We start from the raw sequence: 24,343 nt of genomic DNA, 5'->3' as shown, positions 1-24,343 counted from the left end.
CTGAAAATAGCTCTCCCTTTCTTGAGACATTGGTGTATAGATTAGGAGGAAAAGTCTTCATGTGTCTGAATGCAGCTGAGATGACCAGCCTCACAGGGAGGCAGCCAGGGAGCAGCTACCCTGTCGCCTGCCCACCTGCTCGGCCACTGCTACCCAGGACAGCCAGCTTGTCCCTCCTGGTACTTGCTAACTGGCTTCACAGTGGCAACAGATGCCCTCGTCCTCTGATCACTAACTCCATCTATCCCATGGTCAAGTGGGCTCAGGTGAACTGCACTAGACAGAGAGCAATTGCACCTATTACTGTAAATATCCAGAAACACCTTTACTGAAGGGCCCTTTCAAATGAGAAAATAATGCCAAGACGTTATTCCCTGCATCCTTGTGTAGAGGCAAGTCTGCACTCTTAGGAAACAACTAGAACTCTGCATTCACATCTACCACGTTCAGCCCAACTAGAGGGAACAGAATGAGGGGGAAACCAGGCACCAGACAGAAGGAAAAGTCACTTCATTTTCTACTGACAGTATTCAAAGGTTGCTTCAAATTAAACATAAACACATTTAATCATTCTTGCAGCCAGGCCTCACTGAGGGAGATATCTGCCGTCCCACGGTGCAGCAGGGTGACCAGGACTTGCAAGCACAGCGTGCTGAGGGCAAGGCCCACTTTCCTTGTATTTTCATATTCTTTTAAACTCTGTATTTCAGTCTGTGAAGGTCCAAGTAGTTCTTTGAGGGATTAAAGTAGGAATAAAGGGAAGCCAACATCCACCCCTGAGAACGGTGACTCCGTTGCACGCGAACGGCGGCTCCCAACAGCTCCCAGTCAGTGCTCTCCTGTCTGAACATAGTCTTCTGTGACCTGGGTCAGGGTGCTCAGGTACTGCCAGCTCAGGGCAGCCAAGAGCATGACAAAGGACAGGTACAGCGGGGAGTAGTGGCTTCGGGAGATCAGCTGGCAGTTGGGAAGATTCTGCGTCCTGATGGTGGAGATGATGTGCCTGGTTTTACTGGAGGATGGGTCCGAGCTGGGGATTCTGTGATAAATCTGTTGAAGAGGAAAAGCTGTGAGTGCCACGGAAGGCGTCCAGTGCTTTAGCATTTCCTGTGGTCACCTCTTACAGCAGTCCTCAACAGGCAGGCAGCGACCTGGAAACAGGCCCAGAGGACGTGGAAGTAACCTGCCCCCTCACTGCCGACCAGGCAGGGGTGTCAACCCAGGTCCTTCACACCAACTAAGGGGCAACACGTCCACCCAGCCCACAGGAGGCAGCTACTGAGAACCTCGAGGGGTGGCACCATGCGGATCCCAGACTCCAGCACCCCACAGGCCAGGCACACAGCAAATGTTGACAGTTCAACTACTGAGAGGCAGCTACTGAGAACCTCGAGGGGTGGCACCATGCGGATCCCAGACTCCAGCACCCCACAGGCCAGGCACACAGCAAATGTTGACAGTTCAACTAGGCTGACCCGAGTAGTGCGGAAAAAAGGAAGTGATTCTGGAAAAGCAGGCAGAACAGTTAGGCAAAAGACGCAGCGTGTGGAATGGCCAGGAAGCAGGAAGTCCCAAGCCACCTTTCTGCTCCACAAACTTCTGAAGCACTGCAGTGTCCACCCCCCCACACACACACTGCCCTCCATTACTGCTCAAGGCCAGGCCTTGGTCAGTCACCTCAGCTGTCCCATGCTGAGTTCCTGCCTCTCTGCTTGAGCCCAGTCTGCTCGTCTGTTCACAGAGAGACTGAAACCTTTCCATACCCTCACCTCTGGAAGAGTCTGAGCTCCTTCAGTGAACATGAGGCACCACGGCCAGGGCACACACCCTCCAAGCGGAGGCCACTGTGCTCCTCTGCTTCATGCATGCAAGGCACACTTTTTTTTTTTTTTTTTGGCTGAGGCTGCTTTGAACTTGTGATCCTCCTATCTCAGCCTCCCGAGCTGCTGGGATTACAGGCATGCGCCACAGCGCCTGGCTCTACTGTACACTGCTGCCTTCTCCCCTCCCACACCCTCTCTCAGATGCACCTCCACATCCTGGCTCCCGTACTATCCCTCCCCGCACCTGCAGGCTGGGCTAAGAGTCATTCTCCTAGACAAACTCTGACCTTATCACTTTTGTGGAAACAATACACTGGTACAGGTCTCTCTTACTAGACTGCTTCTCTCATTCACCTTCTGATCTCTAGCTCTGCACTGTGCCTGTCACACAGTAGGCCCTCAGCAAATACTGAATGGAACTGAGAAGCCAGGTAGAAGGTTATGAGTGGAAGTAATAATGTTCTGACCCAGGTCTGCACACAGCGGAGAAGACACAACAGGTACGTTTTAAATAAAATCATTACCCCAAATTTTCTTTATATGATGGGTATTTTTTACAAAGATGTCTTCTATTCTTGCCACCCTTATCCTCCAAAAACACAGTGGGAATTTAATACAATGAGGAAATAAAAGAATATGCCTGCAGCAACAAGCTAATGATAGCTAATGTCAGGTATTGTGATATGAAAGATAACTAGAGAGACAATCAGGTGAGGGAAGACACTAACATTAATTTCTATAAAATAAAATTGAGACAATGAAATTCTGCTTGTGATAGCAGTACAAAAGAAAAAGTTGGGAGCCAGCTGTGGTGGCACACACCTGTAATCCCAGCAACTCAGGAGGCTGAGTTAAGAGGATCATGAGTTCAAAGCCAGCCTCAGCAACTTAGCGAGGCACTTGCAACTCAGTGAGACCCTGTCTCTGGATAAAACATTAAAAAGAGCTGGGGATGTGGTTCATGTGTTAAGCACCCCTGGGTTCAATTCCCAGTACCGAAAAAAAGTCAAAGCCCCCAGTCTTCCTCATCCATAGGCTAACATATATATTATGGCCTACAAGCCTACTGATAAACCCATAAGTCATCACGTATAAAAGTACATCATCTAGAGTTATGTATAAATGTGAATGCATATCATACACATGAAATTACATATGTAATTTAAAAACTAGGGTCAACACTTTTCTATAATTTGATTTTTTCACTCCATTTTACAAAATGCCTTTTTTTTATCACAATCTTCTCAACATGAATGTGTCACATATGATAAATTCTCTACTGCCTACTTTGAATACCTAAAGTCCCCAAAGGCCTGTGTGTTGAATAAAGGCTTGGACCTATTGGAGCTGGGGCCTAGTGAGGTTCTTAGGTCACCGAGGGTGTGCCCCTAAGGGGCCTGTGGGACCTGGTCTAGTCTTCTTCTTCTGTTCCCGGCTCTGGATAGAAAAGAGGTGCTTCACCCCACCATACTCCTGCCATGATGCGTGGCCTTGCCACAGGCCTGAGATCATGAGGCCAAACATGGACTGGAGTCTCCAAAACAGAGCCCGAGTGAACCTTTATGATTTAATTGAATAATTACCTCAGGTATTTTATTATAGTGAGGGAGAGCTAACACACCTGCCAATTAGAACTGACTCAAGACAAAGGCTGCACACAGACATTCTTCAACACCGTCTGCAGGTTTCTGTAGAATAGAGGCTACAATTGCTAGGTCCGAGGGTAAAGCACACAACCTTCTGACTCATATGAAAGCATAAAGACAGATAAGGCTAGACCTAGGGACTGCTTACATATAGGACTAGGGAGAAAAGAACTCTAGGATGCCCCCAGGATTCTAAAATTGGGTGTACTGCAATGTCATTCACCAAAACAACCAACCAAAAACCTTAAAGCTCCTACCCCAGGTCTGAACTGAGTAACTGACAAAAAAAGATAAAAATGGCCCAGAAAGCTATATTTCTGGGCCCTTTAAGAGAAAGTTGGCTGACCTCTGATCTAGGACATCAGTTATTTTGTTTGAAGTTGCCCTAGGGACTCAAGGCATTCTGAAGGAAATGCTAACACTTCAGTTGATTTGACAGAGAAATAGCTCTGAAGGTTCGTGAGTCTCGAGCAGCAGAATCTGATGGTGGTTTCTTGGCAGGAGTGAGCTGCACTCAGTGCGGGGAGCTGCCGCAGCAGCCAGAGAGCATCTGTCAGTAAGGAAAGAGGGAGATCAGGCTGGAACTCTGGCAGCACCGCAGATGGAAGAGAAGCCAGAGAGGCCGGGAGCAGGCAGAGGCAAAGGCTGAAGAGGAGACAGTGATAGAAGCAGGAGAGCAAAAGGGTCTCCAGGAGAGACACCATCATCATGTCAAGTGCCACTGTGCCAAGCACCAGTTTCTAGTCAACGAGGGCTCTAGAGCCTGTGATGCCCTCATGTACCCACAGGGCACAGGGGCAGCAAGCTTCCATGAGAAGACTACGGCTCCCTGGCCAAGAAATTCACCTGGCCAAGAGGGGAATGAGCACTTCTGGCTGCTTGCCAGCACATTTACTGCTAACCCAAAACAGCAGGCTGATCTTCTCCCCGCCTCCTAGGCTGACAGTGTGCAGGCCGGCTTGAATCAAGGGCCAGACGAGGGCCGGAAGCAGTGTCCATCCACCTGCTCAGGAGACCCTGGGTCCTCACTCCCCCCGCCACCCAGGCAAGTTCAGAGGTGTGCAAGGAGAAGCTCTGAGGAGCCTCTTCCAGGTGCACACCCACTATGGCCAAGCACGGAGTCCACAGAGCAGAAGCATGTCCTTTCATACTGTAGAGGGCAGACTTAGTGAAGAGAAACAGATCAGTGAACATCTGGACACCAGCAAAGGTGGACTTCACACAAGGCTTCATGTCAAACTTCATTTGAAAATGTCCCAAATGCTGACACTAAAACCATTATCAGATTCTACGCTTCAGACTCACACATCTTCACAGATATTTCTCTATCAAATCAACTTAAGTATTAGCATTTCCTTCAAATTACCCTGAGTTTCTCAAGGGCAGTTTCAAACAGAACGACTAATGCCCTAGATCAGAGGTCAGTCAACTTTCTCCTAAAGGGCCAGATCTATTTTTTAGCTTTGTGGGCCACCCTGTTACAGCTATCCAACTGTGTCCTTAAATTGCAAAAGCAGCTGAATTCCTGTGAGACCGAACTTACAAATCAGGAGGTCAGCCAATCATAATCCGTCCACCTTGGCCTCCAAGCCATGAGTCACAAACTGCATTGCTAACAGTAAAGGGCAACCCAAGTGAAATATGAACTTTAACACAGGAGTGCAACTGCCTTTTTTTAAAAAAATTTTTTAAAGATGCTGGGGATCAAAACCAGGACTTGGTACATACTAGTGCCCCATAAAATTTTTAAAAATTGTTTTCTAAAAATTAGTGATCAGAATACAAAAACAATCTCTGAACTGCATACTACTTAACATGTTTCTAATTTATATAAAATGAAGAAATAGTGCTTAAAATGGCACAATTCTGTTGAGAAAGGGTAAATGAACCCCTGGGAACTGTAGTCCAGAGCACCCAATTTCTGATCAGACCTGAATCCAAATTATGGCTCTAGCTCCATTTCCTTGATATCAATAAGCACCCACTTATTAGGAAGCTCAAAATAAATGAGAGATAATATGGTGAACCACACAGTGATTGTAGCAATTTTTGGTTACTTCAGGAATTTTAATATTTTTTAAAAAATATATTTGGTCTTCTCTTAGCACTCCTACAGACGAACTCCCGGGAGAAATGCTGGGGTCAGGTGGGAAACACGAGGAGGAGGAAATACAAAAGCACATGCGACATGTAAAAGAAATCGGAGCAAAGAGCAGAGCTGCCCAGCACCTGTAGGGCTGTGGTGACAGCTGCTGAGAGCAGCCCTGGGGGCCAGCGCAGCAGGGGAGGAAGGAGCAGGGCCTTCACTTGCATCTCAGTAAGACCACGGCTTCCACCCCATTCCAGTAGCACCTCCCCCAACACACACACACACACCAGGCATGACAATAAGAACCATCCCCAGAAGTTTCCCATCGTCCCTGGTGAAAGGCAGGCAGATCATTGCCACTGAGAACCAGTAATCTCAGGGCTACAGTCTAGCTATGAGCAACTGACCAAGAGAGCGCCCCAGATCCAGCCTCCTAGAAAACCGTTGTGAAGCTAGTCAAACCCTCTATAGTCGAAGATTTGGCTTGAATGGGTATGCTTTATCTAATAGGTTGGTTGTGGCATTTGAAAACAAGACTTGCAAAAGAAACTTAGAAAAGACTGCAACTTGATGGTTCTGTTTTGGCTGAATTCTCTTCCATGGTTTCCAGTTGAGCCCTGTGATGTGATGGAACAACCTGGACTAGAGCACGGGATCCACTCAGCCACGTGCTCCATTAGCTTACACAAGCATCACCTTCATGTTACTCACCCTTGAAACAGAAGTCTGATTGGTCTAAACCTCACCTCCCAGCTCTTGGGGCTGGGGGCGTAGCTCGGTGGTAGAGCACTACCCAGTATGCACAATGCCCTGGGTTCTATCCCTAGCACTACAAAAAAAAAAAAAAAAATTCTACCCAGAAGCTCCATCTTATGTCTTGCTTCATGGACCTCTTCTCACCAGGATCCTGCGCTGCCCAGAACCAGCAGCTCAGCTCCTGTACATAAAGGATACCAACTCCTGTCTCTTCATGCCATAGCAGAGCGAGGTGTTAGGATCATCTAATTTCCAAACATGGTATGTGTGAACAGTGACATTATCTAAATCATAAAGTAGCTACAAATTATCCAGGGAGCTAAACAAAACCCACCTCTTCCATATACTGGTATATTATGGCCTTGACAGCTGGCATGTTAGTGGCATCCATCATCAGGGTCACTGCTTGCCCCTTCCGAATCTTCACCACCCCTTTGAACACCTGCTGATTATTGTAGCAAGCCGCCAAGGTAGCAATGGCCATCACCTAGAGACAGCAGGAGACGGAGAAAATGTCGTAACGGCCGGGCGAGCAATCCTCAGCAGGACAAGGTGAGAAGGCCAAGTGAGAGCTGTGAGCAACTGACCAAGAGAGCGCCCCAGATTTCTGCCTTCCCACCCCACTTTCTCAACAACACACAAGATCAAGCACTTCTGCAGTTTTAGATTATTCTGTAATTCAGCCCCAAAAGTTATCATTTTACTTAGAAAAAATGTTAATCTGTCATTCCCCATGCTAGAGCAATGGGTCACTAGATCTGAAATACAGTCAAAATAATATCTGGAAAGAATTTTACATTTTTTACTACAATGAACATAATTATTAAATATTAAAAATTATGGGCTGGGATGTGGCTCAAGCGGTGGCTCAAGCGGTGGCACGCTCGCCTGGCATGCATGCGGCCCGGGTTCGATCCTTAGCACCACATACAAAGATGTTGTGTCCACCGAAAACTAGAGAATAAATATTGAAGGATTCTCTCTCTCTCTTTAAAAAAAAAAATTTAAAAAAAAATTACTATGAGGTGCCAGGGTATGGTGGGTACCTGCCCCTTCCGAATCTTCACAGTCCTAGTTACTTAGGAGGTTGAGGCAGGAAGACCACAAGTTTAAGGACAGCTAGGCAATTGGTAAGACACTGTCTCAAAATAAAAAATAGAAAGGGCTGAGGATGTGGGCTCAGTGACAGAGCACCCTGGGTTCAATGCTCTACACCACACAAAATAATGAATAGGAAGAAAAACAATAGGAGGGTACGATTTCCTATTCTGAACAGCAAATTATTTTAGGATAATGGGAACCTTAGACATGCAGATTTTAGTTCCAACTACCATTTGAAAGTAGTCAGAGTAGAACAAAATCAAACCAAATTTCTAAACTAGTTAAATCTTTTCACTTTCTTCAGTTAAACTTGAGTCAATAACTGAAATAACTGGTGAAGGCAATTAACAGGAGCAAACTCCTAGAACATCAAGGGGCCAGATCGACAGATCAGGATTTGTTATCCTAAGTCTAGAAAAATACAGGAATATTAGGTGTTTAATAAAGATTTTTAAAAATAATAACAGCTTCACCTAAGTTTTACCCTGATTTCCCAATAAATCTACACTACAGCCCTTGATTAAACTGTTGACCATAAGAATCTAGCTAGTTCAGAATAGTTAAGGGGCAAAAGGTGAATTCAGAAGGTTGGTTCTGGAAATGAGCAGACTTAACCTTGAGGTTGAGCTGAATGTAGTGCCGGGAGGCAAAGGGGTACTGTGAGTCACTGCAAGTCACTGCCTGCTCTCCAGCAAGAGGAGACACACTGGAGTCACCCGCTAAGGAATACTGTCCCCGAGTACAGAAGAGTCGGTTGCACTCCACCCCCTTACCAGTGCTCCACTCCCTTCAGCCCCCACTTTTACACACACCAAGAGGAGCCCCAATCCATACCTGTGGAATAGCACAGAAGTTAAACACACTCTGGTTCCGGAGTCTTGACAGGTAGGTGATGACATCAGGGATGTGGTGCAGGGCATTAGTTATCAGTTCATTCAGGCACTGCACCGCCAAGTCAATGTTTTCTGGCTTAGCAAAATCCCCCAGCTTCTTAACATACCTGCTCCAAACCTACCAGGTACGGAGATTAAAGAACAAGTCAACGTGTGCACGGGAGAATTTACAGATGACATTAAGAGATCAAAAAAATAGTGGCTTTGTGAATCAGCTCTGTGATCAGGTCTCTTCACTACTGACTCATTTCTCATAGAGATGGAGCCTGATCTAAGACATCTGATAGCAGTCAAGGCCAATCACAGTGCACACTGGGAAGGTGTCCCTTAGAGACACCCAGGACTCGGGCACTAAGCAACGCCTTAGACTCACTTAAAGAGCCTCCTGCAGCTGGAAGATGTCAGCTGAGTCCCAAACAAGCCCAGCTATGTACACAATCAGCTATGGCAGCACTACAAACTACATGTTACCATTCAGGATAACCAGGCCTCAAAATAATGAAAGATTAACACTCCATTCCTGATCTCGTAAGAATGCTATTGAGCAAGCACAAATGGGACAAACAGAAGGGTCTGCACTCCAGGAACATTACCTCTCTGCATCTTACAAACTTGAAAGTCAAAAAATATCAATTCCAGTGAGATTGGTTTGATGAATTTTAAATTAATTAATTTATTTTGGTTTGATGATCTTTAGTGACACTATCTAGGATTCTTTGGAGAGTAACTTTTATTCTTAGGTAATTCTTTAACTTCCTCAAAATAAATGACTAGGCCTAAAAAGACTAGAAGATTCTACTAAAAGTCAAATTCGCTATACATTCTTAATTTGCACTTAAATAACGAAGATTGATGGTAGTAAACTGTTCTGTGGAACATGGAAAAAACTGCTTAATGAAACCTCATTTTACCCATCATCCAGCCTCAACAATGGACATGTGACCAATTTTGTTCTATCTATACCCCCAACTCCTGAATTATTTTAGAGTAAAGTCCTAATGTATCATTTCATAAGTACTTTATTATGAATTCCCAAAAGATAAGGAAACTTTATTGTATATTTAAAATATAATATTAATATTTAACAAACAATAGTATTCAAATTCCCGATTCTCTAACTTCCCCTCCCCTTGTTTGTTCAAATGAGGATCTAAACAAGACCCACCATTGGCTACGGTGGGTGTCATAAGTCTCAACCTTCAGGGTCTCTCTCATTCTTTTTCTTGCCCCGTGGCCTGACAGATTTCCTACACTCTGGATTTTGCTGTTTGCATCCCTGGCATTCTTATAAACTGAAAGGCCCCACAGGAACACATCCCAGGTGACCTGTGTCCCTCCCTCAGAACCAGCCTCCCCAGAAACACAGTTCCAGAAGGCTTCCCAACTTCACACCAACTGGGCGTTCTGTAGCGGAGTCAATTCTAACGATCTCTACCCAGAGAGGGCTTCAGATCCCACAGGTCACTTCAAAAGACTGCCCCCTAGACTTGTGACCAACTGGTTATGAAATGGGGTTCCCACAATACCCTCCTTAGGTGTAGTTTAGTGGAGTGGTTCACAGAGCTCAGGGAAGCACTATGTTTCATGGTTTAGTATTATGAAGGACACAGATGAACAGCCAGGAGTCAGAAATGCATTTGGAGACGTGTGGGAAAAGGGGTTTGCATGACCTCTAGGGTGCCACCCTATAGCTAAGGAGCTATCTGATCCCAGTCCTGTGGGTTTTTAGGGAAGCTCCTTATATAGGATGATGGATTAAATCATTAGCCACTGGGATCAACTCAACCTACAACCTTCTAATCACATGTTGTATCCCTTGGCAAATGGTCCCTCCATTCAGTCTCATTAGCATATTAAGAAAACTTATCTCTTGGGAGATTCCATAGGTTTTAGGAGCAGTGTGCCAGAAAACTGACATAGACCAAATATTTATTTTCTTTCTTTTCAGTAAAAGGGATTGAACCAGGAACACTCTATCACTGAGCCATACCCTATCCCTCTTATTTTTTATTTTGAGACAAGATCTTGTTAAGTTGCTGAGGGTCTCACCAAGTTCCCCAGGCCAGCCCTGAACGTACAATCCTCCTGCCTTAGTCCAAATGTACATCTCTCATAAATCACAGTATCATACTAATGACTTGAATATAATGATCAACTTTATGATTCAAAATTTATATAACAATGTGAGCTGGGCACAGGGCACACATCTGTAATCTCAGTGACTCAGGAGACTGACAGATCATAAGTTCAAGCCCAGCCTCAGTAACTTACTGAGATTTTTGTCTCAAAATAAAAAATAAAAAGGGCTGAGGATGTAGATCAGTGGTAAACCACCCTCGGGGATTAAATCCCCACTACAAAAATAAATAAATGGAAAGCAGACGGCATTATTGAGTTACTCCATCATGTACGGAACAGCAATTTCCAAAGCTGTGCCTAAACTTGAGTTACTCCACTTTGTAAAGCAGTAGACTATAATAAGTACTCCATTTTGAGTTGAAGTGCTGAGGCAGAAAGACTCTACATACACTTTGTTTGAACAAGTCAACCACCACCATCTGCCTGGTACAACTATAAGGTTTCAACTGATAAATTATGCCAATAAAAATGACCATCTGCAGACTTACCAAATTAATAAGAAGCACATGGATGCATGGGCATATCAAATTCAGATCATAAAGACCTGGCCACAAGCTTATTAAAACACCAGAAGAGGTCTGTGGCAAGAAGAGGGAGAGGGCCAAGTGCAGTGGTGCAGGCCTGTAGTCCCAACTGCTTGGAAGGCTAAGGCAGGGGGAGTGCAAGTTCAAGGCCAGACTGAGCAACTAATCAGGATCCTGTCTCAAAATATAAAATGGACTGAGGATGCAGCTCACTAATAGAATGCCCCTAGTTTCAATCCCCAGTATTGCAAAAACAGAAGACAAAAAACAAAAAGTAGGAAAATATTGGTAGCTTATACTATAGATGATACATTTATATACCTAATATGAAAAGAACTTCTAAAAGTTAAGGCCAGCCACCTTATAGAAAAATGGGCAAGGAGATAAGAACAGATAGTTCACAGGTAAATGCTCAGTCTTCCACCTAATAAAAATTTATGTTTAAACCACCCTGAACTCAGACTGAGTATGTAAAAGACCATGTGACTGGGAAGACCTCTTCAGTCTGTCAACTAGAGGACTCAGCCCTCTGGCTATAGGAACAGATTTAGAAGAAGCCCAAGAGCCAAGTCCTTCCTAAGAAATCTGTGGCTAAGCTAGTGTACCTATGCTACATCCGCCACTGGGAGCCAGTTCACTGAGAGAAAGAGGGGACTCAGCCAATGACACAGGCTAGTCCTGGCTCCTGCCACTCACTGAACAAACTGAACCCTGACCTCTTCCTTACCAGCTCCAATGATGCCCAAAGCAGCAGGTCTCTTGTTTCTGCCATTTGTAAACACAGGGCTTCATGATTTGTTTTCAGAGTGTTTAAAATAGTTTCCCCCCAAAATACCCAGAATCTGTTACCTCCTGAGGCCAAAACTCTCTTCCTTCTCGCTGGTCTTCCAGATAATCACGAATGATGTTTGTTTTCTGCAGAAATAGTCCCATAGAGTTTGCAAGGTTTACGTCTTCACCAACTACAGGGTCTTCAAACTCTGAGGCCGAGAACAGACGAGAAAGGCCAATTCCCACCAGCCCAGCAACATAGTGACAGTACTGCAAAAGATGATTTTTAAAGTCTTTTAATATGAAATTTTCACTGAAATGGAAATGCTGGATATCGTTGGCTACAAAAAAAAAAAAAAAAAAAAAAAAAAGCCTGTTCCAAATATTGTACAAGCTCTTACTTTGATTTAAAAACACAAACATATACACATGTACATGTAAGAACTGTGCACTAAAGATTTAATACCAACCCTGTATCTCTGGCTAATGGGAATGAATGTTTAAGAACAAAGTACCTCCACCATGTGCTAACACTGCTAACATGAGCACCCTGCATGAGCAATCTTCATAAACACCTCATGTAGTGCCTACTCTTGCTACCTTGGCTTCACGGATGTAGAAACTGAGGCAGGTAGAGTCCATTGATAAGATCACTCATCTGTGCAGCAGAGGGCCAGGGATTCAAAAGCAAGTCTCCTGGCTTAAGAGTCAGGCTTTAGCATCACTAAAACTTAGCACATGTAATTCTTAACTGTCAAAGAATTTTCTTCCTGAAACCAGGTTATCAAAGCTATCCTCCCTTGAAAAGGGTATTTCAAGACATCTAAATGCAATACCTTTATGTGAAATGAATATCTATTAGGCAATTTTAAAAGAGTAGTTAAAGAAGGTACACTCTCTGGGCTGTCAACAGGAAGAGAAAAAGGCCAGAGACGAATCAAGGACACAACAAAATGAGGAGAAAGCACTTGAGATGTGTTTTCAGACAAGAAGAACCTAGAAGGAGTAAAGATTGGCTGAAGTAGTAGATGGATAAAAAAAAATAAAATAAAATGTGGTATATATACACAATGGAATATTACTCAGCAATAAAAGAGAATAAAGTCATGGCATTTGCAGGTAAATGGATGGAGTTGGAGAAGATAATGCTAAGTGAAATTAGCCAATCCCAAAAAACAAATGTTGAATGTTTACTCTGATATAAGGAGACTGATTCATAGTGGGGTAGGGTGGGAGAGCATGGGAGGATTAGACGAACTCTAGATAGGGCAGAGGGGTGGGAGGGGAAGTGACGGGACAAGGGGTTAGAAATGATGGTGGAATGTGATGGACATCATTATCCAAAGTACACATATGAAAACAGGAATTGGTGTGAATATACTTTGTATACAACCAGAGATATGAAAAATTGAGCTCTATATGTGCAATATGAATACGTTCTGCTGTCATATATACAAAAATTAATTAAAATTTTTTTAAAACAAGATTGGCTAAAGTTAGGTAGAAAAAAAATTAGCTGTGAATAGCTACTTGAAATTGATAAGATTTATAAGAAATTGAAAAACGTTAGTGTATCTATAGTGCTCTCTAGGGGAAAACACATTTTAAAATAATAGTCCTTTGGGTAGGAACACTCTAAGAATAGAGGCCTGGCCTATATAATTCATCTTCCTTCAAATTTAAAAGGAAAAAAAAAAATCTTAAAATATCCAATTTTATCTAATCAGAACTGCTATGCAACAGTACATCCGCACTGCAGAGAAGGAGTTACTACATGATAACCCGGGATGGGCCTTGGCCAAAAGGAGTTTCAATTTCATTTTTAAATTCAGAAACTAAAGTTCTAGCACCAAGCATGCGCCTGTTAACTCAGCATAAATCAGCAGTTTCACAGACATTTCCATCAAGTTTTTCTGGTTTCTGCAGTGCCAAGAATCAAACCCAGGACTTCACACATGTTCAGAAAGCACTCCACCACTGAGCCACATCCTCAGCCCTCTCCATCAAGTTTTAAGGTGCAAAAATGAATGGGCCAGACTTTGGACCCACTGACTCAATGAATATGTAGCAGTGTCTCTTTTGAGATTCTAATTAAAGCCCTAGTAGAGGTACAAAATATGCAAAATCTAGATTTTTTAAATGTCCCTGCTTCCACAGGGGTGACATGTAGGTCTCACAAGCACCATTCCTGTGGAAAACTGGACAAGCCACTCCACCCCTGCCTCGTATTTTATGTTATGTTTGGCCCCTGCAGCCAAGCACATCCCCTTGCCCAGATGAGCTTGCCCTCACCTCCAGGCCAGCCTAGCCTACAAGGCACACAGCTGCTGGGCAGGAGCAAGCTCTGTCCAGATAAAAGCTACTATGATTGTATTTGCTATACCATCTATCCTCACAGCCCTTCCAGCTACTTCTGTCCCCTGAGGAAGATGCACTCACCCCTGGGGAGGGGGGAGTTTCTCGCAGTTCAGTTTCCAGGTATGTTCTTCTATAATTGCTATGGATTGACTGTGTCCCCACAAAAAGCATGTGTTGGAAACAATCTTCGGTGCAACAGGGTTGCAGGGGTATCTAATGGAAGGTGTTTGGGCATGAAGGCTCTGCCCTCATACGTGCATCAACACCAGTTATAAAAGAGCTAGAGGCTGCTAGTTCAATCCCTTGCTTTCCACCACATTTTGACACAGCAAAAAGCCCTCACCAGACACAGGTCCCTTGAACTTTCCCAGCCTCCAGAACCGTGAGAAATAAATTTTATATCTTTATACATTACCCAATCTCTGGTATTGTGTCATAGTGACCCAAGATGGACCAGGTCAATAACCATCACACAAATTGAGGGAGGGTTTAAAGAAAGTTGGAAGCATCTCCAAGTGTCTTAATTCTTTTTATCTTTTCTAGCAACGAGACTGAACCCAGAGCCTCACACATGCCAGGAAAGCACTCTACCACTTAGCTATGCCACCAGGCCCCAAGTTCCTTCTTTCCATAAGAAGATGGTAACAAAGGAAGAAACAGATATTAGGTGCAATCCAAAATTAATAGCTCTGCATTCTCATGAGCTGTTCTTTGTTTCTAAGGAAATGGACACATTATATAGCAGTATAAATGACAGGGATGTCTCAGAAACAAACTGGCCAAGCTGGCACTGAGTTTAAAATATTTAAGATAGGACTGAAAATAACTCAGATACCAACTAATGTACATACAAAGTAAAAAAAAATTAACAAAAACCTTTATTTTTAAAATTTGAAAACTACTCATATTTCTATATTACATGACATAATTTGGCCATTTACCTAATCTTCACACCAAATCAGGTACAATTTTCTAAGCTCAAGGGTACTTTTCTAAGTACCCTTGAAGACAAGTTAAATCTACTTTGGCCTCATTTAGTAGTAAGCTCTCTAGGGCTTGGATAATTTCATAGAGCATTAAACTTTAAGCCCCTTTTAAGTGTTTACGAGGAGTCATTCAAATTAAACAGATGAAATCAGAAAACTTGGAACTGGTGGACAACTTTGTCCTCTTTCTGAGCTTAACCATAAAGCCGGCCAGTTCCATTTCAGGTACTACCCACAGACCCTATTTCACAGAGACACTGACCTTGTCCCACTCCCGTTCGGAGGTCACGTTCTTATCCAAAAACTCTGCCATTCCAGTTCCCATTCTCTGGCAGATGTCAGCAATCACTGTTTGATATTTCTTAGCCAGATTTCTAAACTCCAAGGAGATCTGAAATGGAAATAGTAAAAAATAGAAAACAAAAATTCTGTACTTTCATGTACCAAACAGAAAGCTGTGCTCTCGTAAAAAGCTGGGCTCTAGTGAGGAGCAGGACCCACTTCCCATCATCAGTTCTCAATTTATACCATGAAGCTGCAGTGCCTTCCTCACTCTAAGGCCACACTTTGAATTCCTTGAACAACTCCATTAATAGCAGGTCTGCCGCCCAGTAATTTTTCCCAAGCCCAGACTCTAACATAGAAAAGTAGTGCTGATATTTCTTTTTTTAAAAAAAATATTTTATTTATTTATTTTTATGTGGTGCTGAGGATCAAACCCAATGCTTCACATGTGCTGGGCAAGTGCTCTACCATTGAGTCACAACCCCAGCCCCTATTGTTTCTTTTAAAATTATTTCTACTGCACAAATTCTTTTTTCTTTTCTTTTTTTTTTTTTTTTTTTTTTTGCAGTACCAGGGAATGAACCCAGGGATACTCTACCAAGTTATATCCCCAATCCCCAGCCCTTTCCACTTTTTATTTTGAGACAGGGTCTTGCTACTTTCCCCGGCTGGCCTTAAACTTGATCTTCTCCTGCCTCAGCCTCCTGAGTCAATGGGACTACCTGCCACTAAACCTGGCTATTACACAAATATTTTATTTAAGTTTAAAGTTCAAAGAACTGTTTAGTGGTTATCAAAATACAATCTAAAAGCACCATGAACTTCTTAAATAAAATGCTAAGAAACATTAACTGAGCTGACACAACACTGCCAACAATGAATAGATGCTCTTAAAGAGCACAAGTATGAGATTTATTTGGCCTGTGTTTACAGAAAGGTTAGAAAAACTTCCTCAGGAAGCACCTAAACTTAAGGGCTTAAGGAAGCACCAGCTGGCCTAAGGGACACAGCGATTGAGAAGCCTGAGGTCCTATCAGATTTCCCTGAGGAATATCAATTGTTAAACCCAAAAGACCCACTAAACCAATCTGGGTGCTCCAGAGGCTAATGCAGGTTTGTGCCAACCTGGGCATTCAGCAAGACCCTGTTCAAAATAAAAAAACAAAAAGGGCTAGGGGTTTAGCTCAGTCTTAAAGCACACCTGACTTCAATCCCCAGTACACCCCCCCACCATCCCCTCGCCTCCCAACACTGCCACAAGGAAAAAATCCCTTCTTTTCAGAACAGCTGCTCCAAGTCAAAGCCAAAAGGTACTTCCTAGGGTGAAGGGAAACAAACTAGCAACTCTACCCAGGGTTATGTGAATCCCTGACTCTCCATAGCTCCTGGCCAGGGCATTTCTATTTATAAGAGGACAGGCCAAGGAGGGCAGGAGCTTAAATTCCAAAACACAAACACTGTAAACACTTCCACTTCTAAGTCTGACCTATTCCCTTCAGCAACATTTTTGTATTTATTACATATTATGTAACTCAAAAAATGAAAAAAAAAAAAAATCCAGGAAAAAGGGACCAGGAAGAGCTCCGATTTCCTTGCAGCCTGAAGGAAGAAGCACAGCCTGCAAGCAACTCAGCCACCCCACCCCCACCCCCAACGCCCAGCCACCCTGCTGCCCTGGGAAGAGGCTGGGAGCCCCATGCACCGACAGGGAGCTCTGTCCAACAATTACAGCAGATACCCAGGTCTTGGGTCACTTCCAGCTGTTCCAAGGACAGAAACACAGGAGTCAGCAGTGAGTCCTTGGATAGTGGACAAAGGACAAATCCCAAGGTGTGGGCAAGGGGAGCATGGAGCTTCTATTAACTCCTAAATACAAATTTCCCTAATTATAAGCCTTAGGAGCTTTGTGACTGAAACACTGGGCACGTCTACCTTCACCTATATTTTTTAAAAAGTGTTTTTTGTTTTTTGTTTCATCGAACTTTTAAAAGAGGCAGTAAAATGTGCCATGTAAACACAAGGGCTCTGGGGTCAACCTTCTGGATTCAAATTCCAATTCTGCATCTTAACTTCATAAGTGATCTTAGGCAGATGCTTAAGTTCTTTGTTCTTTTTTTCTTTTTTATATATTTTTAGTTGTTGTTGGACACATGCCTTTATTTTATTTATTTTTATGTGGTGCTGAGGATCGAACCCAGCGCCTCGCACATGCTAGGCCATCACTCTACCACTGAGCCACCACCCCAACCCAATGCTTAATTTCTTTATGCTTCTGCTTCCTCAACTATGCAACTGTGGATGTTAATGGTACATCACATACTAGGGAGCCTGCCTATCAAAACTATTATAGATAAAATAACAAACAGTAAATTAACAATGAAATATTTTTAGGTACAGATTCCTAGTAAGTTACTCAATAAATGTATGATAGTATTGCTATTATAATTTAAAAACCACCCAGTGCTATTCCTTGAGCTACATTTAAAGGTAGAGCTCTACGACTCTGAGCTTGCTACTTATTCCATGTGAGAAAGGTAAACCTGAATCCATAATATATAAAGAGTTCTAGAAAGCCCAGCTTGAAATGATACCAGCTAACGTTCACTAAGGCAAAAAGCAGCAAGTCCAAACTCCAGACACAAACCGTGCATCAAGCAGAGTTCCCTTGGTCAGAATGCTCAATTTAGGATTACTCTTAGAACCTGCGGAGCCTGGGAGAAGAGTACAAATAGAGGCCCACACATCACAGGTGGCAAAAAAATAAAACAAAAATTACCTCTTGAGCTAATAACTTGTTCATTAAAATATATTCTACCTGCCCTGTCTTGACAAATACATCTTCATAACAACCTGAAGTACTCAGGTTTGAATGATGTGTGTACATATTTTGATACTAGGGATTAAACCCCAAGGCATTTACCACTGAGCTATACCCCCAGCCCTTTTTATTTTGAGACAGCATCTCTCTTTAAGTTGTCAGGCTGGCCTCTGCCTTGCAATCCTCTGATCATCATGCCCCAGCCTCCCAAGTCACTGGAATTGCTGTCCTGTGCCACCAGGCTCAGCTACTTCATGTTCAAATATGAAACTTTCAAAAACAGTGTTATTTTTCCATGGAATGCTGCAGGCAAAAGAAGATACTTACATTTACAAACATTGAAACAGTATCTGAAAATTTACTAGGTATCTCCCGCAAATGATTTTCACATTCACATTTTTGTGCCTTCCATTTTTACAATACCTAAGACATTTACCTCATGATCAGAAATCAATTACTATAAATCTACTCTACTCAAAAGTAGTTTAGGAGGTTGTTTTTTTGTTTTGGAGGCCAGCTCTAGCAATATTATTTTTTAAAGGGTGAACACTCTTTGATTATAAATGGGGTGCAACCACTGCTTACAGCACATCTGCCTTAGCAGAATTCAAAGGTCTTCAGTGAATCGCTATAATTTCCAAGGCCAGTCAGAGGGAACCCATCCTCTGAGCACCAAGCACCAATACTTTCCCTCACCCCGTCCTTCTCCATAGACTCTTTTCTTTCTTCCTTTCTCTACATTATACTATGTTATATTTTGGGCTCTGGCACTGAAGATATGAACAATCTAAAGTAACCCCTGCCCAAAGGAGTCTTTCTCAAACTAAGGGATAGACTCTCCTGTTCAGCCTACTCCCTTTCCCACTCAGATATGTAGATTTATTTCCTTAGCAAAAGCAACACAAGGTCTGCCTTTCATTAAAACTCTGGCAACTTTGGGGGCTGCTGTGAGCAATTAGGAAACATGTGACTTTGTTAAGTCAAACCTTTGCTCACAGGAAATGAAAAGAGTCACTTATTATATTTACGTGATGACATGTGCAAACACTAAAAGAGTAGGACCTAGTCACCTGTATAAAATAAACCTGAGGAATCCTCAAAGCTCAAGGCTTTAATTATGTTCCAGGAGAACAAACCAAAAAATAAATATGTCCCAGGCACAAAATTCTTTGTATGTATGAAATTCCTCAACCCTCACAGCTCTATCCTCAAAAATGAGGACACTGAGGCGACAGCAATTAAGGAATTTGCCAGGATCATAAAACTTTAAGTGGCAGAGGATCACCCTGCTGCTCAATCCTCATCCCAGCTGCACTTCCTATCTCACAGGTGCTACCAGCGCTGAGCACCAACCCCAAGCAACCAGGCTCAGGGAAGTCAGGTGACATTATAACAGTAGGTGAGCCTGTGAAGGCCTGCCTAACAATCTACCTTTTTCAACACAAAAACTGAATCCAGTTTTCCATGAGAATAAACATTGACTTCAAAACAACATACATGTAATAAGGATAGTAGCCAATGCTATTCAAGAGCTTTACCTACTCCAACTCTTCTAAAGTTCAACACCATGAGGTAGATAATATTATTGTCCCCTATTTATAGATGAAGAAACTGAGGCACAGAGAAGTTATGCGCCAGTGAATGAGCTGGAATTCCAATCCAGACAACCTGGCTCCAGGGTTCTCCTCCATCACATCCTGCTGCCCTTAGACTGCTTGCTTTACCTTCCTCTACAGCTACATGGGACAGCTGACACTACATTGCCAGGGTAATGACGTGTACACAGAAGAGACTTGTAATTCTGCTACCGTGGGGAAGTCCTCCAGCACTTGTCGGTCCTTCTCCTTGCTCTCCATGAACCGCCAGTCTGGATCGTAAAGGAAAGTGTGAAAGTTGTGCAGCAGTGGGACCTTTTTTTCCACACTGATGGTCATGTCATCTTCCAGGGTGTCCAGAGCTCGGAGAACCAGATAAAAGATGCATACTGCATGGCTGCAGAAAAGGGAAGGCTATTAACGTATTAGAACAAGAAGCCAAAGGTATCTGTTTTTAAGAAAACATGTCATTTGTACCAGGACATTTTCTAAATCCACCTACACCCTTAACTATACAGAACTATGAAAGGAGCCCAAGCCCTTTCATACTTAACAAACTTATTTATTTTCCCTTCTCAAATGGGAGTAATATACTTTTATAGCTATTTATAAGGCACAAAATTTAAAACCTACTAGGTAGATGTTGCTTCTGCTCCCAGAATCAACTACATTTAATGTAGGCCATTAGGCAAAATGGGCAGTTAGGGAATGTAGGCAATGAGGGTTGAATAGGTCCACACATACAAAGGGTGACTTTCATATCCTATGAGCAAAGGTTTGATCTATCAAAGTTACATGTTTCCTAATGTTTAGGCATTAGTGCCAACAGATCAAATGTTTAGAACCAACTAATATTTTGGAGGTAAAAAAGAAAGCAAAAAAACCATAGTAACTTCTCATAGATAAAGGCAACTGGTATAAATTCACGTGTGTCATCTGCTTCTGATTGTTCGGAGGGGCAGCTAGAATACAAAGTAGCCTAAAGGGAACCCAGAAAAATGCTTAAGCCGCTCTGGGGCAGGTTCAGCTGCCAGGACTAAAAAAAGTTAATAAACATCACCATCCCCCACTGCTTCTCTGAAAGGGCGGGCCTGCAGGGACACTAGTAGATGGCCAGGTGCCTGTGAGGGCATTCTAAAGTAAACATGCGCGTTTCCATCTCACTCCTCCACTCCAGACATTTCCTTCACTCAGGATGGGCTACTTCTGGCTAAGCCAGGGCAAGAAGACTGCACTGCTAAGTGCTGAGTTAAAGAAAAAATAAAAAAACAAAACCCTGCTGGAATGACTCAAAGGCCCCTGGAAAAGCTCTCTTCTCCCGAGTCAGAGCGCAGCCTCTGCCACTCACCGCATTTCCCCATCCAGTGCCTGGATAACAGCTGCGAAACTGCGACTGGTCTGGTTCAGATACTTGTAGCAAGTTTTCAAGCTGCTGCTGAGAGAGTCCTGCGGACAGAGAAGGCACACCGCGGTCGGAGACGTGGAGGAGCAGGAGTGAGTGTGGGACTGGGGAAGGAGGCCAGCCGCCGGGCACCGCAGCCGAGGCCCATCTTTGGGAGGCCAGGGGGCTGGAGGTAAGGGGCAGCTGCGAGAGATGCCAGCGCCAGGGCCCCTGGGCGCCGCGGCAGGGCTCAGCACCAAGGTGCGCTTGAAGAGGGACATAGCCTTGGTGCTGCAGGCGGCTGCGGCCATTGGAAACGCGGGTGCATGGGAGTCTTCCCTCCATAGGCCCCAACGGAGCTGGGAGGCGCCCACCGAGGGGCGCGCGGCAGGCGCTCCCTGCTCCCCAACCCCAGTTGCGCAGGCGGAGCCGGGCTCCAGCGGGCCACCCCGCCCCGCACGTGGCGCCCCGCCCCGGAGCCGCAAGTGGCGCCGCGGCCCCGCCCCCAGCCCCAACCCCGTCCGGGTCCTGCCAGCCTCCGGCTCTCTTCGGAACCCACAGTGCGGTGGTCCCGGTCCCCCTCGGACAGGCCTGCTCTTACTCCCGGTGAGTCTCACTTGGACCGAGCATCACTCAGGCCCCGCCGAATCCGCTTCCCGACCAGACCTGGCCTTTCTGACGTGTCTGTCTTGGCATCGCTCCTTTCAGCCAGAACCCCCCAACCGACACGCCTGGTTGCCCCGTGGCCGGCCTTCAGCAAATGTCCGGGTCTGCCCACTTTGGCCAGAATCTCCCCACCCGACCCACTATTCTGTCGGTCATTTGCGCACCACTTTTTCTTGTGCGTAATTGGAACTGCGCTGGGTTGTCTCTTCCCCCCACTGCAATCGTTTTTTCTGAAAAAAGTCCTCCTCTACCACTTCAACCACTAAGTCCTCTCTGGAGCTCCGTTAACACCTGTTCCGCCTCTGCTGGCCTCTGGAAAGCTGGCTGTTCCTTTTAAGATTTCTTCCTCTTCTCTTTGAAATGAGTAAAATGAAGAAAGCTGTTTCCCTAGCGTTACACACTCCCTTAAGAAAAGCAAGGACTGCTTTTTTGAAGGGGAGAGCATTTACAATGCAAGTATATCAGAAAGAATTGCAGTTTGTGCACATTTTTTATATAAACTTTTTCTTTTAGCAGTTTTAGGTTCACAAAGAACTGAGCAGAAAGTCCAGAATTCCCATAACCCACCCCCACCTCGCACACAGTCTCCCCAACTCTTCTTGAGAAATGGGAAACATCTGAAATATCTAATAGCAAGAAAGTGGGTTTTGGTTTATTTATTTTATTTTATTTAAATACAGCGTACCTACTAGTAGGAAATCCCATAAAGTCACTCTGGGATGTTAGTGAAACTTGGAACTTGGTGGGGTCCAGGTGAACTACATTCTTTTTTATTTGTGTGTATTTCCTAACATGGTTACATACTATTTTTGTCTAAAGAGTAAAGCTTTAAAAAATTACATAATCTTGAGAATTTGGTTTTATTGCCATTTCCAGTAAAAAAATTATTAATAAAAGCTAATGTTTAGTGGTGACCATATGTAAGTACAGTACAGTGTGTGGCACATAAAAATATCCAGGAATGGTCAGATGAATAAATTAATACATTCCTAGACTATTTTAAAACAATTCACAATTCCTTCCCTTTCATAATGGGGAAAAACAGAGTTCATAAAAAGAAACCCTATAATGGCTCTGTGAGGAGAGCCAGGCCAGTTCTTCACGTGACTCACTGTCATCAAGCCACAGGGACTCCCTGCACTGAGCTGCCCAATGTTTTCATCTTCAGGTCAAACAAGTGGCTTGGAGGCTGATGTCTCACCAGGCATTTCAGTGAATGCAAAGGTGCATCAATAGGGACCTGAAGAGCAGCCATCTCAGAGAACACACTGCCCCTTTCCCAACACAATAATAAGCATGCAATAGTAATAAGCATACATTTTTTTGTGCCCCTATATAAAAGGGGCAAGCTACAGAATTTCCTTCCCTGGCTCCTTCACACATCACTTTTCCTGTCACCCATTTAAGTACCTCACCTTGAACAACAGTTCCTTCAAATTAAGGAATATTACTACACAGGAAGGTAAGGCACATGTGGAAAACAGCTTCCACAGCTTGAGTCCCATGAGCCTGTCCCTAGGGTGTCCCGCTGTTTTCTACAGCTGTCTGAGATGAAGTGCACATCCCAGGTGACAAAACAGGGCTCAAATGAGAAAACAAGGCTCACTGACAATGAGAGGAAGGGTGTAGTAGGCTCTAAGTACAAGACTGAACTCCCAGAACTGTAGGACAACTACCAGCCCACCCTGCAGCCTTCCTGATTTTTATTAAAACAGGTTTGCTCAGGAGGGAAAAACACAAAAAGCACAAAACTCACACACTTAAAAACTGGATTTAGACACAAAAGCAATGACCACCATTCATTATACACACACTGCACTCCAACCACAATATGTACCATAGTCTTTACTAAACCTTCAGGAAGATATTACAGACCTCAATCCACATGAAACCTCCATGGCCAGATAACTAGCAGAATTCAGAATTTTTCATGTCCAGAAAACAGACAATAAGGTACACATAGAGCCCTAACTGTGGGATGTACTGATCTGTTGATGGATCATTAGTATTTCTTTAGCAAAACATTAGAATATTTAAACCAAGAGGGTTTCAACTTAGAGTCAAATCAGGTTTTGTTCCAAGTGATTTGAGAAAAACCTGGAATTGAGAAACTTTGATGAAGATATTTTGACTGTGATCTGTCTTACAGATGGAACTGTGGCCCAGAGGTTAGCTTACTAAAGGTTGTCCAGCTAACAGTACTATTGAGCCAGGAACTAGACCTAATCAAGAGACTTCAGATACTGGTCCAGGGCTGGGGGTGTAGCTCAGTGATGGAGCGCTCCACTAGCAGTGTGAGGCTCTGGGTTTGACTCTCCCCAAACAAGATGTTAGTCTAAATAACATGCTTTAGACTTGATAGAAGTCAGATCTCTGGTTACAAAAGCCCTGCTTATACATTTGGTGATGTCTCCACAATGCTGAAGTGACCCACAATGCATTTCTCAGAATACATGCCCATTATTAAGCTATATACATGCTGTATTTTGAGGAAAGTCAGATAGTATTCAGA

General features: G+C 43.8%; 1 protein-coding gene across 4 annotated transcripts in view; it reads right to left on the bottom strand.

Annotated features, from left to right (window-relative positions):
• Positions 1–493: 493 nt before the first annotated feature.
• FDFT1 (farnesyl-diphosphate farnesyltransferase 1) overlaps positions 494–24,343 on the bottom strand; it is a 32,154-nt gene continuing 8,304 nt past the window's right edge. Inside the window, exons 1-8 of one of the 4 annotated variants that reach the window (XM_081269094.1) lie at positions 21,767–22,135; positions 21,133–21,230; positions 19,998–20,181; positions 15,349–15,477; positions 11,821–12,012; positions 8,250–8,426; positions 6,649–6,801; positions 494–1,050 (exon numbers count right to left, since the gene is read on the bottom strand). In XM_081269094.1, coding sequence (XP_081125220.1) covers positions 829–1,050; positions 6,649–6,801; positions 8,250–8,426; positions 11,821–12,012; positions 15,349–15,477; positions 19,998–20,181; positions 21,133–21,137 — 1,062 coding nt within the window. In that variant the 5' untranslated portion in view covers positions 21,138–21,230; positions 21,767–22,135 and the 3' untranslated portion in view covers positions 494–828. Of the gene's footprint in view, positions 1,051–5,909; positions 5,992–6,648; positions 6,802–8,249; positions 8,427–11,820; positions 12,013–15,348; positions 15,478–19,997; positions 20,182–21,132; positions 21,725–21,766; positions 22,136–24,343 lie in introns of those variants that run through there. The other 3 variants (XM_081269092.1, XM_081269091.1, XM_081269093.1) reach the window with 3 other exon arrangements.

The sequence above is a fragment of the Spermophilus citellus genome (assembly GCF_964194105.1).
Source record: "Spermophilus citellus genome assembly, chromosome: 16".
NCBI classification, from domain to species: domain Eukaryota; kingdom Metazoa; phylum Chordata; class Mammalia; order Rodentia; family Sciuridae; genus Spermophilus; species Spermophilus citellus.
The sequence above is the reverse complement of the archived record's forward strand: the minus strand, read 5'-3'. Positions and strand labels throughout refer to the sequence as shown.